This window comes from Zea mays, chromosome 8, assembly GCF_902167145.1.
Source record: "Zea mays cultivar B73 chromosome 8, Zm-B73-REFERENCE-NAM-5.0, whole genome shotgun sequence".
Lineage (NCBI taxonomy): Eukaryota > Viridiplantae > Streptophyta > Magnoliopsida > Poales > Poaceae > Zea > Zea mays.
The window spans coordinates 39,590,548-39,609,260 of record NC_050103.1 but is presented as its reverse complement, the minus strand read 5'-3'; the positions used below and the strand labels follow the sequence as shown (position 1 = coordinate 39,609,260).

The following is an 18,713-nucleotide window of genomic DNA, read 5'->3' as shown; positions in this document are numbered from 1 at the left end:
TTGGAAGCACCTAATATTTAAGAAACTGGTTTATAGAAAATGAGGTTGTTCCAAACATACCAGTTTATGACTCAGTTTATAAAAATTAGATTCTCGGTTTCTTAAAAACCAATAAACTGACCTCTCCTAGCTAAAACATAAAAATTGGTTTCTTAAAAACCGGGTTGCTTCCAAACAAGTCCTAAAAGTAGCTAATAGCTTATTTATTAGTTAGACTGTTTGGATGTCTTCAACTAATTTTAGCAACTAACTATTGTGTAAAATAGAGGACGCAAAATTGTAGATAACACTGACATTATTTGTAGAGTAAAGCTTGGGTGATGAGATAGAGGATGGCATAGGAGAGCCGCTAGAAACGGCTTAGCCCCGCCAGACAGAGCCAATCATCTACTAGCGTATTAGGCTATCTCCACCAGTCTCTCTATTCCACTCTCTATCTCAGGCTTTACCCTCAATATCGTCTACCGTGCAAAATAGTGTTTTTTACATACATATACACGTTCCACTGGAAATAATCTTATAGGCTCGCTCCAATAAGTGTGTTTGGTTTAAGAAATGAGGTAGTCTATCTTCTTCTCACTCACTTTTTTATTTGGTTGTGAAATAGAATGAGTTGATTCATCATCACTTCATCCTCATAAGCTAATAATTAGTATATACATGAATAGGTTGATTTCACTAAAATTTATAGGATAAACTCATGATGCATCACCTTATGAAATATAGGGTGGCTCCACAAACCAAACACGATGTAAGTAGATGAGTGGACCAATCAAAAGTGCACTTGGTTTCAAAAAGGCAAACAAAATGAACATTATTTTAGAGGCCCTCATTTTCACATCTGCTCATAAACAGAATGGAATTGATCTAGCATGCAAATGGCAGAGTTATACTGCAAAGGCCTTGATCCTCCCAGGAAGGTGAGAGGCTGAGAGCTGCGGCTACCCCTGAGAAATGAAGGAATTTCAAATAATATAGTGAGACCTCTTCAAACAAAGGTTGTATACATGTAACATTTGGGACAATTGACAAACTTATTGTGTAGATTTCTCCACCTGTATGACAATTGACAAGGAACTGTTTATGAACTTACTCTACTACATCATGGTCAAAAGGAGAAGAAAATGAATTATGCAAAATCATACAGTTCCACCGCACCTAAATGGCTGCCCACCAAACCAAACGTATGATCGGCTCACGAATATCTGGCGATGCCATAATTTGGTTCATGAAGATCACATCTATCTTAGAGGGAAAGCTCTATCAGATGCCACGCCATAGATTTTGTTGCTATCCACCGTTCGGAAGTGTACCCCCCAGACTAGTTGTGTTAGCTTGGTTCTGGTGGGACCAATTTGAGGCTGCGCATCCACTCGCAAAAACTATAGTCATCGAACTGGATGAAGCTGCTCTTTAGCCTAGCCCTTTGCTCAGGAGTGAGTGTCCGCAATTGAGGAAACCTTGACTCCTGAAAGACACAGTTCTTCTGTTAACAAACTGGGCATCAGCAGGACAACTCGTTTCCATTTAGACCACATAGGTGCGATTAATTCAGACAAACCAAATTGTAAGGTTAGCAGGAAGAAAATACCTGCTCATATGTAGGGTCCTTGTGAGCTGGGATCAGGCGTGAGACAAAATATCTAGCCTGAGAGCTTCCTTGCTGTGCCAAAATATAAGGAAGAACAGTCAATTGTAAAAGGAAAGCATGCTGCACTCTGTGTAAGTGATCTTTCACTCTAGTTTACTTGATTGAAAAAAGTATTAAAAGCCCAATAATTTGAAAGAATTTTCCACATTTATACTAAGAAAACTCCCGTGCCACAGTTATCTTCAGTCCGATGTCATGTAAACTATTAAACACTTCAAAGCAAAAACTATTAAGCACCACAAAGCAAACCAAATATTTAAATGGAAGTGAACATATGTAACAATAGTCTAGCACCAAAATTTATAATCACAAGTTGCAATCCACCAGACATGGCCTACACTAGTTAAGACAATAAATTTATTGCTGAAATAGTAGATATTAGATGAATTCTGGTATACCACACTATAAAGGTGTGCTCACATCCAAATTTGTGCAGATGTCATCAGAAGAACATCTAGAAATAACAGTAAAGAATGAGAACAAGCAAACTAACTTTGAATGAAAGTATCCTGGGAGCTGGAAAACGTTTCTCGCTGAGCTCTTCTGCCAGAGTACGGCATGCTGCTAAAGCTGCTGCACTTTGTCCTTCTTGGGCTGCTAGCTCAGCACCCTGAAAAAACGTAGCAATGGTGCTTATATAAAACATTGTTCTTTAGCAATAAACAAACAAGCTTTTAAGGAAATGTCTAAAAAGGTACAAAAATGATTTTTTATAAGACCAAGTCTCGGATATACTCATATTTAGTTTAGTACGAACTAGTTTCCTATATTTTGGGTATCTATCAGTGACAATTCAATAATTTCAGTTCGCTCATTTTTTACATTACATTGGAACTTCGGATTCTTAAGTGCTTTTGGAGTGAACCACATAACCCTAGTGCAAGTTCCTGTTTACATTTTTGTTCATCGTACAGGAGTCAAGACATATAGACAGTTCAAATATGGCAATCAAGAACAAGACATCCTAACAGATATAGTGCATGCAGGGTAAAAATGAGCATCAAGATTCATAAAAGATGACTATGTAGAAGAGTTGAAGTCAAATGTGCAAGGAGCTAAGTAACATACCAACCAAATGAAAATATCTGTTCCATGGTCCAGTACCACTGCAGCATTAGATTGCATGACAAGATCATATGCTGGCAGCTCCTCAAATGTACCACCTTCACGATGCATTATGCACCGAGGTGCCAACATACGGAGCGAAAGGTCAAACGAAGCATTCAGGAACAAATTCCTAAGTACGGATCTTTCATCTTCATGTCCGATTATGCTACCTAAAAGTGGTCCCCTTTTCAGATGAAACAAGCACTCTGGGAGTGATGCTAGTTCTTTTGGGAAGCGGTAAAGCTTTGATTTGGGAGCCTGACTACCAAATTTTAGAGCTATGTCCTTTACTCTTTCATCAATTGAGAGCCTCATATCAATAGCATCAGAGGCAGTCCTGGCACGCAATACAGTTCTTTTACCAATGATAACTGCCGCAACATCCTCCTGCACACTTGCCAGATATGCAGACAAACCATCATCAGTCTGCAGCCTCATAGTGATCACCCGAGTGATTTCTGTTTGATATATATTGGAATAATGGACAGCAAACTGAAAGAAAACAAAATCACTTTTGATATCAGCCTTTGTCTCCATAGACACAGAAAAACTCTGTGTTTCCTCAACACTATGCATCTGGATACAGAAGGAACTACCATGTTTGAACGTTTCATGAGAATCAGGAGAAGCCTCTTCACCAGGGCCAATAACTTGAGTAACATACATGTTATCTGAACACCTGATCTCAAATAAGCCATGGGAACCAGCTGCTCTAGTTGATGCCCTTTGCAAATTGACCCCAAAGGCCTCTCCAAAGTCATCATGAGCTAAGAGCACACCTCCAGAACACTTTGCCAATGGTTGCAGAACAGGGACCCTCACAGGACACTGTCCAGCACAAAAGATATCAACAACAGTACTGTGTCTCTGTGCTTCATGACCAAGACTCTCCATCCACTTCATAGCTGTCTTCTCCAGATAAGCATAGTTGGGATGTTTAGCTGAATGAGGCACCGATCCTGGTCCAAAGGTGCTAGGGCCACCAGCACACACCAAGATCCTACAGTTTCCACCAGATCTCTTGATGATTCCACGAGACAACTCCACTGATGGCCCTTGAATAATACCAAGGGCAACCTCTACTGCTGCTCCAACACACCGATCCCTTAACACTTCTGGCACGCTCAGCTGATAGGGTCTCAGAGATGAGAATATTGTGTGTGCAACAGGTAGCGAAGCATGTATAGGAGACAGGTAAACACCTGTCCCATAGATTAGGGCCTTCAAAGACTCATGGGTAGGCGACTTGTTTCCAGGTAGCACATCCGCTGACACTGCTGCCCCCTCTGAGAAATCATACACTGAGACAGTTCTCCCATAGGTGATTATTCCTATCTTTGCGGTAGGAGGGAGCGAATCCACAAAGGCATGCAAGGAGCCCTGAAGATGCTGCAGGTGCGCCTCATCGAGGCATTCATCTATGAGGATAAAAATGGGGCCGGACACCCTCGTGTCAGACACTGGGACAAAGCCTGGACGCCTGTTCCCCACCTGCACATAATCCACAGTCGTGGATGCAAGCTCTGGCCACTGGAGCAGGTCCTGCTTGCTGGAGACAACGAATTCCCCCTCGCTGCCATTGAGCTTCTTGCAAATGACGCATTGCCACTGCCCGGAGCCGATCTGGACATCACAGTACAAGTTCACATAGGCGCCACAGTTCAGGCAACGGCGTGGATCACGCTCCACAACCTCTGGGCCAGGTGACACCTCCTTCCCTGGAGAAACCAGAGCTCCGAACCCCAAGCTAGGGGCATTGAGCAGCTTCTTCTGCTTCAGAACCTAGAATAGCAAAAGGCAAACCAGAATCAACGCTGGCTTCCAAAACCATGTAAATGGGTGTGCGGGTGGAGGCATGCTTTGTATCCATGAACGAATTTGTGATCTGATCGAAATGGCACTGTGCTTATTTGTACACACCACAGTTGAGATGTAGAAGGGCGTTCACCTTGTTTGCGGAGAACTGTACATAGGGACTGTCGAGGCCGTCTCCCTGGATTGATGATGGCGCAGGGGCATGGTCCCCGTGAAGCGTGGCAGCGCCGTTGAGAAAGTGCGGCGCTGATGAGGTGGGGAGGGAGGCGGTGGTAGCGGCAGTGGCGGAGGAGGACGAGGAGTAGCCCCCCGAAGCGGCGAAGGACACGGGGTGGGGAGAGGCCGGGGTGGCGCGGAAGGGCACGGCCGCAGGGCGCAGCGGCGAGGAGAAGACGGGCGGGCCGGGTGGCGTGCTGAGGTGCGGCAGCGCGTGGCCGGGCCCCGAGCCGGGGCTGGGCGTGCCCCGCGCGGCGGCGAGGCCTGGAGAGAAGACGCGCGGCGGCGGTGTGAAGGGCGCCGAGGCGAACGGAGGAGACGCGTGCGCCGGCGGCGGCTGCGGGCGCTGCCCCGGCGGCGTCTCCTCCATGCCGGCCGCGCTGGCTGCGGATCCGGTGGCGGCGTGCGGATCTGGAGCGGAGGGATGGGATCGGGGAGGAGGAGCACGGGATGGGACAATTTGAGATCCGGACGTGGAATGCGACGAGGAGGAAGGAAGAATTGCTGGAGATGGAAGATGTGCTTCGGTGACACCGGATTTGCGCCGCTCGGGTTAATCGAAATCGACGTCACTACGGCTGGACCTCGGCTTCCTATTGGTCGGGGCTCGGGGCTCGCGGGTTTTCTGTCTACGAGAAGAGCAGATTAGTAGAAATGCTTGCGGCCCGACGGCGCGGGTAGGCCGGCTGGGTTCCTACCGTTTGCAAATGCAGCCAGGCAGGGAAGCTGGTTCAACTCTGGACTCTCGAGGCGGGAGGGTGGAGGCACCAGGGATGGCAGCAGGTCGGATAAAGTGCGAGTAAGTTATTTATTCGTCCGCCAATATATTCGCGTCCCTAGTGTTTACCCGTGCTCGTGAGAGCTTGCGGGTAAAATTTTCGCCCCGTACCTGTACTCGCCAGAAAATACCATACGAGTATGTGGTCATATTCATTTCACCAAAAACATCAACAACTTGACAGACATAATATATTGGCAAGAAATATAGTTCAAACTTCAAAGTCCACAAACACGATCGATCATCCACAAATATAAGTCTCAAACATAAGTCGACAAACATAATCGACTAGGATGTAGCCTGTGGGCCGGTGGCATGGGGATATTTTGACGGGCTAGTAAATTAAGCGGATGAGTAATACCTGCGGGCGAAATTTTATATCCGTCAATTACCCGCGAGTGAGAAGTGTTGCTTGTATCCTTACCCGTGGGCGAGATTTCTTACTCGTATACATGACCATCGGGTACGAAACCCGCGAATACACGTGCCCGCGGGCAGAATTGCCATCCCTAGGAGGCAACAACGCCTTGCTTTCTGTGTGCAATGCAAAATGTAACACAAGTCGTCGCGGTTAGGTATTTATAGGTAATGGAGCGAATTGTTGGGTTCCAAATATCATTAAACATTCGATTATCTGCTACATTATGAGAATATTTACCTCAATAGGGTTAACAGAGTTGTAAGGTACATTAACCTAAACATACTATAGAATCAAAGGGGCTTACAGGCTAACCCTGCGCTAAAATATGATTAATTGTAGCCGGATAAGTCTGATCAAAGTATGATCGAGGTCGTGTTTGTCCTTCGCTCTAACACTAGCCCCGAGGGATCAGTTCAATTTGGTGAGCTGGTCTCAAAATCTGTTTTCAGAAGATGGTCAAACCATACCCTCGATCAAAGTTTGAAGTGGCCTCGAGTGGTGTTTCGTAGTGTGATCGTTGGGATGTGGCATTGAGATATTTGATGTTTTACTATGTGTTCAGCACTAAATTGAGCTGGCGGACGGTCCGGCCCTGAGGTCAGACGGCCCGCGGTCCGGACGGTCCGCGCCTGTGGGCCGGACGGTCCGCGCGTGCGCAGAGCAGTTTAGGGTTCCGAGTTTTGTGCTACGGTTGTTAGCTAGATTTACGGAATTAGCTCGGAATGTATTACGTGTGTTACCCCCTAATTCAACCTCGTGCGAAGGAAAATTTGCTATACTAGATTTATCAAATGCACGTACTAGTCTCCTATAATCATTTTGCATACCCCCTATGATATTCTGCATTTGTTCTTGCTGTTCATCTACATAATTCTTAAGAGATTGTAGCTCGTTTGTATTACTTACATTGGGGATATCTGGTGTGGGTCGGAGCGAAGCCGGATCCGTCGCCCGTTGTCGGACGACTTTATTGTTCCTGTTCACCTTGAAGTTGGCCAGGAACTTTGCTCTCGCCTCTTGAATCAGCTGCTCCTTATGCTCCTTGAACTGGAGCTGTTCGTCAGCCGGCAAGGTTTCCCAAGTCGACTCTATAATGTTGCTGGGGGAGACTTCAGAACAATCCCTTGAACCGGCCATTGAGGGCCAATTTGATGGGTCTAGACGTGTTGACCCCAGCGGAGTCGCCAAAAAGTATGTTGACACCTTTTTAGAGCGCCAATCACTCAACACGAACCAACAGCGGTGCTCTCTGCTCAGAGGAGCCCCCCTCCTCTATAAATAGAGAGGTATACGGCCGATTTGGAGGAATCAATCGAATCAATAACACTTCTATTTCGCATTTATTTCCTAGGAGTAGTTCTAGTCTAGTTCTAGTTTAGCCTTCCAATCCCCAAATTCTTCGCTTCTCGTCGACTCTACGTCGATTAGAGGAGTCTAGGTCGGCCTGCTGAGCCTAGACATCACCTAGGATCTCTCCTCCTTGACGGGGTCCCTCCCGGGAGCGAGATCCAGGCGCTGTCGGCGATCTTCCACCGCCCCTGCGCACGCGCGGACCGTCCGGCCCCAGGGCGCGGACCGTCCGGCCGTCAGGCAGGAACCCTAGCCTCGCGCTAGGCCGCGGATCGTCCGGCCCCTGGTCGCGGACCGTCCGCCCCTGAGCAGAGAGCACCGCTGTTGGTTCGTGTTGAGTGATTGGCGCTCTAAAAAGGTGTCAACATACTTTTTGGCGACTCCGCCGGGGACAACACGTCTAGACCCATCAAATCGGCCCTCAATGGCCGGTTCAAGGGATAGTTCTGAAGTCTCCCCCAGCAACATTATAGAGTCGACTTGGGAAACCTTGCCGGCTAACGAACAGCTCCAGTTCGAGGAGCATAAGGAGCAGCTGATTCAAGAGGCGAGAGCAAAGTTCCTGCCCAACTTCAAGGTGGACGGGAATAATAAAGTCGTCCGACAACGGGCGACGGATCCGGCTTCGCTCCGACCCACACCAGATATCCCCAATGTAAGTAATACAAACGAGCTACAATCTCTTAAGAATTATGTAGATGAACAGCGAGAACAAATGCAGAATATCATAAGGGGTATGCAAAATGATTATAGGAGACTAGTACGTGCATTTGATAAATCTAGTATAGCAAATTTTCCTTCGCACGAGGTTGAATTAGAGGGTAACACACGTAATACATCGGCTATAGGTTGTCACGACCAGTCACAACCCCTTTATGGGATGCCGATGGACACATATCCTGAGCAACCGCAAATCAGCAGTAAATCAGCTGATCTGCACATGTCCGGACCGTTCGCACGTGAGCGCGGACCGTCCGGGCCAGCCACGGTCGGGCCCATTTTTAATGAGTTACCCAGACATGCACCCGAGCCACAACATATGGCACATAATCTAAACTACCCAGTCGGACCGTCTGCATACAACGACGGACGGTCCGCATATAATCACGGATGATCCGGGCCAATGTTCGGACAATCCGCGCATGACTTATTTGAGGAGGATTGTTACCTAAATCCTCACATGTCCCAGCAACACTTCTCATCGCACTATGCGATGCATCAGCCCATTAAGACAAAATCCTGAGCCCAGGAAAGCTTTCTGCCCCTGCCTAGAAGGTAGGAAAGGAACGATCAATCATATGAGCCATATAGGGCAAATGGCAATGCACCACATAGCTCAAACTAATGGGGGAAGACAACACGCTATATCCAGCCAACCCCACCTATGTTTGACCAAAGAGCCGGTGGTCTCGCACTGGCTGGCATCGATATAGTGAGGAAGGAAATAGCCGGGGCGTTCCGAGATAAGCTCGGAGTAAGCATGGTGCCTGGGGGCAATCATATCGGAAACCTTATGACAGCCGATTTGATCACCACCCATACCCCCAAAGAACTAGGATACCCGAATTCGCAAAATTTTCGGGTGACCAAGGAAAAAACATGCGCGAACACATAGGCCAGTTCTTAGCACAATTAGGAGTATTGGCCGACACAGAAGCATTTCGCGTGCGTTTATTTTTATTATCATTAACAGGAACCGTGTTCGCGTGGTACACCACTTTACTTCCTAATTCTATTTTGTCATGGGGGGAGTTAGAGCAAAAATTCCATGATCACTTCTTTTCTAGTGATTATGAATTAGATCTAGTAGACCTAGTGGCCCTGCGACAGGGGAAGGACGAATCGGTTAATGAATACATCCAGAGGTTCTGGGATACAAGAAATCGATGCTTCCAAATACACTTAGCAGAAAAACAGCTAGCAGGGTTAGCCTTTAATGGACTACGCTATTATTTAAAAGAGAGATTAGAAAGCATCCAATTTTTCACGCTAGCACAATTACACCAGAGAGCTTTGGCCTGTGAAAGCCGAAGCAAAGAGACTGCCAAAACCATTCGTCACAATGTCCACATAGTAGAGTGCGATCAAAGTAGCTCGGACGACGAATCAACAGAGGTATATGCTGCTGAAATGGTTTGGCCAAAATAGACCAAATCTTCGGCTTGTTCCTCCTTGCAGCCGGTTCAAAAGAAACAGCAAGAGGAGGTTAAGTTTATGTTTAATGTTGGTAAGTGTGATAAAATATTTGATGAATTCTTAAGACACTAACGTAGGCGTCCATAGTCCACGGTGCACGGTTCTGCCCAACCGCTGCCCCCCCCCCCCCCCCCGCCCTCTACTCCACCCCCAATCTCGCTCCGTGACCTCGCCCCCGCCCTCGCTCCCCCCCAATCTCGCTCTGTGACCCCTCCCCGCGCGGCGGTCGCGGTCATCCCGCTGTCGATGCTACTTTGGTGAGATGAGCTTGCTTGGGATGGGGCCTCAGCCTCAGCCTCAGCCTCGACCCGGATCTCCCCTCAGCGTTAGGTGAAGGATACGGCACGCGTCCCCTCCTCCGCCTCTAGTCTCTGCCCATCTCAAAACCCTAGCAACCGCGCCTCCACCCCTACCTGAATCCCAATCCAGGTCCGATCCCCCGGTGGCGAGGACACCCGGCGCCGATTCGTCCCCACAGATCGACCGGGTAGGACAGATTCAGGTTCGGGGTCCGCTTAGGTCGCCTCGCCGGGGTCCACCGCGGCGGTCAGGGGGTATGGTGGGCGGCGGGAGGCGGGGCGGAGCGGCGGAGGAGGTCAAGCTCAACACCGGCAACGTGTTTGCGGCGCTTGAGTCCCTCGAGAAGAAGAAGAATGGCGACAAAGGCAAGGTGGCCGGGAGGAGGACGGTGAGGGGGCCGTGGAACCCTGGGCAAACAGGCGAGCGAGTACGCCGACTGCGAGGAGTACACTTGCGTCATCTCGCGCGGGGCCGACCCGAGGACCACACACATCCTCGTCGGCGAGACGGTGGAGGTGCGCAGGGGAGACGTAGGTGGTGGCTACAGGAAGGTGGTTTTCAGCATCGAGCCATTGGCATTGAGCGACCGGCAACCGCCCGTATCTTCGTCTTCGTCGCCGGCGGCACCCGCCAGAGTCGTCGCGTCCGGCTGTTGCTGTTGTTGCATGAAGAGGCTGTTGGAGGACCGGGACATCTTCATCTACCTGTGAGTGAGCTCTGCTGGTTTCCATCAAATGTGTGTGATGTGTCATGTGAGACATGTTCCAACGCTATTCGGTTCTTGATTTTTGACGGAACGTCTTGTGGTGGGGTGTAGGGGCGAGAAGGCCTTCTGCAGCGACGAGTGCAGGAACGGGTTCACTATGGACCGTTTGGCTCGAACTATCTTGAGCCCAAGGAAATCTGGGCCTTTTTAATCGTTGTCACCTAGCTCGCGGATGGTCCACACGCAATTTCCACCGTCAGTATTGCATTGGAGTGAAACAACTCCCATCCTTGTCACCGGTTAGGAACTTAGGAATGGACTCGCCGGTGCCTGCCTACGCTCGTGTGCGCGCCAGCAAGATCGCAGGTGTGGGCGGGCGAGGAGGCTTGCGCCGATACTCGGCAGGATGCTCCGGCGGAAGCGGAGCCACCCCCCCCATCGGCCGCCCACGTCCTACAGCTCCGTGTTCGCGCAGGTACGCCAGTCGCTCGACGAAATGATGCGCTGACATATGCCGCAAGGAAATCATTTTTTCCCATATGTGGGGTTGGTGGCATGGCATTTTTCTATTTGGACTTTTGCGCGTGCAGATCGAAGAGATCGGGTGGAAGCAGCTGGTGAGCGCCACAGGAGACAGAGTGTCCTGTCTCACCTTCCGCGTCGTGTAAGGATAAGGATTCATGTTGCTGCCAGTTGGCACTAACCTCTTTCTATAGGTTTATATTGTACGACTGTTTGGAGAAAAAAAAACTACTGTCGTTCAGGAGGTTGAGCAACGCTTGCGCATTACGTACTGAATTTTGTCAGTTTGATAGTTGTTCGAAAAGGTTATTTCAGAAACATGTCTGAACATTGTAATGCATATGAACAACAATCGCAATTGTAGCGGCGTTTCTTTGGAGGCACCCCTTTAATTCTATTCTGTTGTTTGAAAGTTGAAACTATGGCTTATGTATCTGCTAGGGATGAACTAGGATGGATGCATTTACTGGAGATCACACTGCCCATGGGCTATCTCGAAAGTCCTCCTTCAATCTCTGCAGTTAGTCTCTATCCTAATATTTCCATAAACTAGGCATGTTTTTATTATACTTTGCAGTTGCATGAAATTTCAGAACCATAACCATATGGGCTATAATTGAACTTGTCTCATTAACAGGACGTACCATATCTCCCAAAAATACATTGGTCAAAAAACTCAAGACTGAAAGATGTTATTTGCCATGTCTCATTAACAGGACGTACCATATACTCACATATTTCCTGCATTGCATTGTACACATTTTCTTATATACTAACGAGTGCAATAACGGGTTCATCGAGGAGGCGGCGAAGGAGGAGCTCATGATTCTGGATCCTGCTCGAAATCTTTGATCAAGATTTGTTAGCTGTCGTGGCAAAAGTAGAGAGTGTAATATTTGCCCGCAATATTTTTCTTCTACCTTCAACATGGGGACTAGTTGGCTAGGAGAGTGAGTGGGGGAAGGACAAAGGAAATGCCTCTCGTTCAAGTTTTTTGCTGTAAGGAGAGGTCGTCCCGGTTTGGCCAACCAGTGCAACGGTCGAGCCAGCCAATTTCCGTGGTTTGTTGAGCTCCATTTTGGCTACTGTCAGATTAGCTCTTCGCCATCAATTTCTGGGAGGAGGACGGCGAGGGGGCCACAGAGCGGCAAGAGCCACCGCAGAAGGAGCTGTTCTGGGCTCCCGCGCCACTTACCACCAAGTCCTAGGCGGACATCGAGGACGACGACGATGACGACTACTTCGCCACCACCGCGTCGCCGCGCCCCATCTGGGGCACTACTGATGAGCCCGCCAAGGAAGAGGACGACGTCGATGATGTTGTGCGCGCCGCCCTTCAGGAGGTATATTCTTCCACCTTCTCTATGTGCCTTGTGATTTGTTTGTGGAATGTGCCTATGAAATGTTCTTATACCTTAAGATTGTTCGTTGTTGTTTAATCTCCGTACTGGTTAGTTGATAGTTGGCGCGGCCGCGGAATCCTTGGAGTAAGACCAATCTGTAGGTTTACTTGTCCATTATGCTCTCGCCAACAAGGACGGTTTAATTTGTTCTTTTATTTAGTAGCCTTTCGTTCTTTTAGGCAATGTCTTGTTTGATAAGAATCACCTGATTGTAGTATGGAGGGGCCTGTATTTATTTAGTAGAAATATATGATCGTAGATCAAAAATTGTTGGGTGTCTGGGTTACATAGAAGTTGGACTTCTCAGCCTTTTCCAGTTTATTTTATTTTTTATTTAGTAGCATTTCGTTAATTCCAGTTCTGTTTGTTACAATGATTCCAGTTCGTTCTTGTAGCAATAGTTGGCTCTAGCTAAGTTTTATGATCTATCAGTTTAATGTCATCATCATGATTAATGTGGACTTATCTAAACTGTTTTTGGATAGAGTAGTAGTTAGTGATTTCTGAACCGACTATCGTCGCTGCAATCTTTCATGTTCTTTTTATTTAGTCTCACTTTGTTCCTTTTTCATTAATGGTTTATTCGTGGACATTTTCAACTTCTACATTCAAACCTTCTGATGTTGGAACTTTGTGTTCTATTCAATTATTTTACCCATAAAAAGAACTTGGATTTATTTTATACCTTTTATCTCTACTACTACTTAAGTGTCTATTGTAGGCGTCCACAGAGGCGGATGGTGCACGGTTCTGTCGGTTACGCATCCCGCCAGATTAGGACAAATTCGGCATCGGCTCCACCAAAGGCTCCACGGATTCGGCATCGGCTCCACGGACTTTCGGTACCCATGCTTTGTTTAGCCAGTGATTTTGGGAATTCATTATCTAGTAATTGTCAATTCGGGCGAGGTTTTCATTATCATAAGAGAATTGTATCTTCTTTTCATTATCATAAGGGTTTAGGGTTGCCTAGCTATGGTCGATAGTCATCTATAGCCTTGTTTTCCGTTTTGCATTCTGTCTGGTTGTGTATATCTCTTATGACCACGATTTTTGGATGAACACATTCTACCTATTTTGCTAGGTTTAGAAATCATAGCAGTGTCGGTCAATGATTTTGGCAAACCATTATCCAACAATTGTTGCAGGAGTACGGTCGATAGTCATATGTTTTTTTCTGTTTTGCTAGGTTTCTGAAATACTGCCAATAGAAATCATAGCAGTGCATTGGACTTAATTAAAGTATAGAAATGAACCTCATAGCAGTAGCACTAATGGCATTGCTCTCTGTAGCAATAGAAATCCCCCCAAACCACCCACCCACACAAGTTGCAATTGCCCTCTTAAATCTATTTTTTGGTGGAACAACTAAATTGACATTGAAGAAGTTTTTGGAGTGTGCCCGTTCTGCATTTAGAAGACTTCTGTAAGATCATTCTTCTCTTTGTTTTTTTTCATTTAGCAACCTATGTTGGTTTTATGATTTTCATGGACCACAAAAATAGTTATGTATTCTGTTTCATACATTCATGTCTATATAACAATTTATTTGAAGGGCATTTATCTGTGCAGGGAGAGTTTTATAATTATTCTGGTTGTGGAAATAACTTCAATTGTAATCATCCTGTAATCCGTGGATTTATAGAGGATTGCTTGAGGTACAAATTTGTATATAACTTCTATTAAATTGCTCCTAATTTCCTTCTGTCGCTTGTCATTCTATTAGATGGTGCAATTGTTTATACACTAATAACTAAGTTTGATGTTGCAGATACTGGGTAATAGAAATGCATGTTTATGGTGTTCGTTTTGACCTTGCATTGCATCTACAATGACCAGAGGATGCAGGTAAAATGTTATTTTTATTTTCTCTGTATTTTGTCTTTTTAGGCATTTCTTAATAAATCAATCTTTCATTCTAAGCATTAGGACTCAGTTTTCCTAAAGCTTCTTTTAGGTATGTTCTTAATATTTTTCAGAACAGCGCCATAACCTACTAATAGTTGTTTATCATGATATTCTTTTGTTCTGACTATTCCTTGTAGTTTACTAGGGAGTTTTGGTGCTGGTAGGATTTTGGTAATAGTCCATGGTGGAAAAAGTTATAGCAGAAAAGGCTCTATTTTCAGTTTTCCATCGAACATCATTTTGATAGGTTGAAGAGCCAAGGCTGACATATTTGTCTAAAAATGAGAATTATATATGTCAAAATAAATATTGCTTTACTAGCCTGAAATAGCCGAAATGTCACACTACACCGTAACAAAGAACAGAGCTTAACAAAGCAAGAACATATTAAACCAAGTAGTTATTATCTGCACCTCCTTTAGGCTACAGAGGGGGAACAAAGTCATGTTATATTTCAAGTAAACGAAAAAAACAAAACAAAGGAGGTGTGTGTTCACACAAAGAACTACATGCATTTACCTCGTTTTTTGTTTCACTAGGTGAGTGCCCGTGCGTTGCAACGGAACATATAATATCATGATTATATATATGTGTGTTATACTAAAAGTTTTCGTAATTCATTGGTGATTCTGGTCATGTAAATTTTGTTATTTTAATCTATTTATTTCACCACTACATTGCAATCATCAATATCACGCAGACTTCTATATTTGATAGTTAGATGCTCGTTAATAAAACGTTAGTGCACAACGATTACATGAAAACGAACAACACATTATCATCGACCTCAATATCTCACTATTTTTTTTGCAAACAACCAATACAGAACTAAACTGGAACAAATCAAATTATACTACAATATGAAATCTCAAAACAGTACTCTAGCCAAGTTCCTATTCTTTTTGCTTAGTTGCAATCGCCATATCTTACCAAAGCCCTAACCAATTTCTGGTTTCTTAGCCCTTCCCAATAAAATAAGTTAAAGTGATTTTGGATGTTTGACCATGATCTGTTGCTTCATTTTAAAATGATTTTGTTGCTAACCCGAGCATTTTTACATTTGTATATAAAAATTAAACAAAATATATATGGAAGTATAGGTATGAAGTAGGTCCAGTGAGAACTGGGAAACAAATATGCTGTGAAAACTTGAAATGCGGTAAGTGACATTCTTCTATACAATGAGCACACTGAATATGAAAAAAAGTTACTTGAAGCAATAAATTCACAGTATATGATGATGATCACAAGAGTTAAAAACGATAAAATGTGTCATACATGTATCTGGTAATAGATGGGAGCACCCAACTTTTCTTGTATATGGACTTCATCATCTACAAGCAACCAAGAACATTGGACTACAACTCCACCAGTGAGGCAGTGAACCAGTTGGTTCCATTAAAGCTTCACACTACAGGGCTAAAGTGGAAGAACAACCTTCAACAGTATAATTAATTCTAATAAGATTATTGAACCAAAAGCTCAGTAAGGATCTGTCTGGCATCGTATAGTGGCTTTATGTATGTTGTTATACCTGTTGTCCAGTTGTTAGACGTGGAATTTAGTGATGGGGTTCATGTCGAGAATACGAAGAGATGTCAACATCTCCCCTTGTCCCCACAGCTGCAACACAGGACCTTGGACATTGCCTTGTGTATACTGTATAGTTTACTTCATTGTCCAAATCAACTCCATCCTCCTCATCTCCCCGAACTTGAGGGCTTCCTAAATTTGAACATGGAGATTTTAAAGACCACATAGTGATGATGTGCATAATTCATTTTCCATTAGAAAATTTAAACAGATGTTTGCAATATCGAGTAACAGATTTCATCAAGCAGTTTGAACTTGTAAAGTATTGAGTAAGCTCAGTATGTACACAAGAAACAGACCTTTGTGCCTCTTGTATCTAGTTTTGCATTGAGGACAACATTGATTCCCCTCTTTGCACTCGTACTCATAGCGTGACCGACACATAGGGAAGGCACATTCGTTGCACGCAACAAAAATATCGCATGTTGCTAAGAACCCGACAGTGTCACCATAGATTTGACATATCGCATGTTGCTAAGAACCCGACAGTGTCACCATAGATTTGACATATGTGTTCATTCACATTCTTCAACTGCTTAGCCTGCACACCAACAACGTAGATGTAGGTGAGATTATGACAGCAACAAGACCACATCAGAGGTTTTGTATAAGAATATAAAAAAATCTAACAAGACTGCAACAAATTCCCCTCATGGCCCATAGAGTTAGGAGAAATGGATATATTAATTAAGACCAAAGTTTGACGCATTAGCAGGTCAATAGCTTATTAATATCAACAAACTGGAGTGTTTGAACTATGCCTACAAAGTACAGATGACAAACCGAAGCGAGTTGAATAATCCATCTCAAACAAATCCTCTCTACATTTCCTTACAACACAGTCGCGAGCAGGTGTCAAAGGGAACACTGAAACTAATAGACTCGCCAGCGACCAGCACACTGCCCCGAACCCCCCCCCCCCCCACAATTACATGTACCTATTGCTGGACTCAAAGATAAAATCGAGCTTCGCAAGTTGTGTAGTGTGAAAATGAAACTCCTTCCTACAAAACTTGGAACATGAGAATATGTTAATCACTTCGAATATATTTAACATTATATAGGAACTAACCATCACATTCACATGAAAAATAGAACAAAAGCATAGTTGAAGCAGAAACCATCACATTAACATGAAAAATAGAGAAAAAACATAGTTCGGAGCACCAAGGTAGAACATAGAACAACACCTGAGATGACTGCAACTATCATACGAACCGTGCACGACATCAGCATGAAGAACGACCTTATTCTACACAAATTTTAGGGGAGTTTTTGTTGTGGTATTTTGACTCCTTTATCTCTTTTAGAACTGGATGATAGTGATTAGACACGTTTGTTAGGACTTTTCCGGATGCTTGGAAGTTCAGTTATAGCAACAATTATAGATCATTTTCCTCTTTTTTATGTAGTATGAGAGTCGCTATCTAAAATGACTAAACCAAGTAATGTTGCTGAGTACCTATATCCATCATCAAGCGATTATATTTAGATGGCTAAAGTGTCTAACATCAGCTGCTTTAGTGGCCTTTAGTTAGGTAAAGATTGGCTCACTTTTTTCTGTTTCGGCTGACACTTGTGACCTTTGAAATTCAATGTTCCAGAAGAAGATTTTTTTGAGGCTGCCATGATTTGATCAGGGTTAATCTACAGACGATATATACTCCCTACCCGACAAATACCAAATAATAAGGAAATAAAATTTTAGTATCATAATTTCCAAAGGACAAGGAGTGCAGCAGAGTCAACTACAAGAATACATGTCACAATTCATTTTAGATGTGAGATATTTGAATGCTCCATAGATACACAGATAAATAAATCCATCAAATCTTCAAAATTTATTGTATAGGGACTCAGAGACTTGAAATTTTGAAAGCTAAGGTAGTTGGTACAAACCAGTTATCAAGTTCCAAGTTTTTTGAATGTATGAATTCCTAGCCAAACCAAGGTTACTCAAATTAAAGAACCATTGTTGTACTAAAGACAAACTTCCCTAACTAATTTGAAGTGTGTGCACAAGAGGAAAGTGTGTTATGTTCCTAATTAAGTGTGGCCTTGGTGCATATTAAGATCTAACCTAACATAATTATAAGGGGACAAAAATAATATAATAGCACAAGAAGTGCTATAAGAGTATGCTGTAAAAAACCAAATCATGTGATAATAGACAAAATCATTTTCACCCATTCACTTCCTTGGCCTCAAATTAACATAGGGCAACAATCACACACATGGATTTTATTGAATGGAAGGAAATTGAATCAACAGTAGAAATCTAGTGAGTGGAATATGAGGAGCCTAGTACCAGAGTTCCAAGTAACATCGATAGCCATAACAATATAGGTTTAACAAAAACCAGCGACTTTATATTTACCTTCGACCTAGGAGGCTATGAATGAATAAATTAATTTGAAACCACACAATAATCAAAGGGCCAAAAGGCAAATGCTTTCCTCCGAAAGGCGGAATGGAGGAAGTGGATAGGGGCATACCAGGAGGGAGCCAGAAGAGTAGCGTTCGAAAAGCCTCGATGTGTAACTATCCCTCGATTCGCCATTGCAAGATCTGCACATAGTTTATGATTTTGTCGAGCATCACTGCCTTGCCCACCACCCAAAATGAGAAACATTTTACTCTGAATTCAAACCTGAGCAGCACACCAAACTACTCGAGTGACAGCAAGTGCCTGATGTTAATTGAGTGAGTGAGAGTGTCTTCTCGGTTACCTTGTTGCAACTCGGCAC

The 18,713-nt window shown here is 44.5% G+C and overlaps 2 protein-coding genes, 1 long non-coding RNA gene and 1 pseudogene across 4 annotated transcripts; 2 read left to right on the top strand and 2 right to left on the bottom strand.

Moving 5' to 3' along the window:
• Positions 1-948: 948 nt before the first annotated feature.
• LOC103635100 (protein transport protein SEC23) lies at positions 949-5,570 on the bottom strand. The gene is made up of 5 exons (XM_008657643.4): positions 4,707-5,570; positions 2,720-4,540; positions 2,145-2,261; positions 1,592-1,663; positions 949-1,468 (listed from the first exon to the last, which is right to left on the bottom strand). Exons 1-5 carry the CDS (start codon positions 5,157-5,159, stop codon positions 1,331-1,333), a joined length of 2,601 nt encoding a protein of 866 aa, XP_008655865.1. The 5' UTR covers positions 5,160-5,570; the 3' UTR covers positions 949-1,330.
• Positions 5,571-10,090: 4,520 nt separating this feature from the next.
• On the top strand, positions 10,091-11,986 carry LOC109941746 (FCS-Like Zinc finger 8). The gene is made up of 4 exons (XM_020542954.1): positions 10,091-10,199; positions 10,228-10,540; positions 10,652-10,685; positions 11,849-11,986. The coding sequence occupies exons 1-4, from the start codon at positions 10,091-10,093 to the stop codon at positions 11,912-11,914; spliced, it is 522 nt and encodes a 173-aa protein (XP_020398543.1). The 3' UTR covers positions 11,915-11,986.
• Positions 10,855-11,840, top strand: LOC103636883 (uncharacterized; annotated as a pseudogene).
• Positions 11,987-15,649: 3,663 nt separating the features above from the next.
• On the bottom strand, positions 15,650-16,343 carry LOC103635096 (uncharacterized). Of its 2 annotated transcripts, none has more exons than XR_002264194.1 (3): positions 16,266-16,343; positions 15,908-16,098; positions 15,650-15,830 (listed from the first exon to the last, which is right to left on the bottom strand). It is a non-coding gene; the product is annotated as an uncharacterized lncRNA (long non-coding RNA). The 2 variants fall into 2 exon arrangements; XR_002264195.1 differs by having other exon boundaries at positions 15,650-15,810.
• Between the last annotated feature and the right edge of the window lie 2,370 nt (positions 16,344-18,713).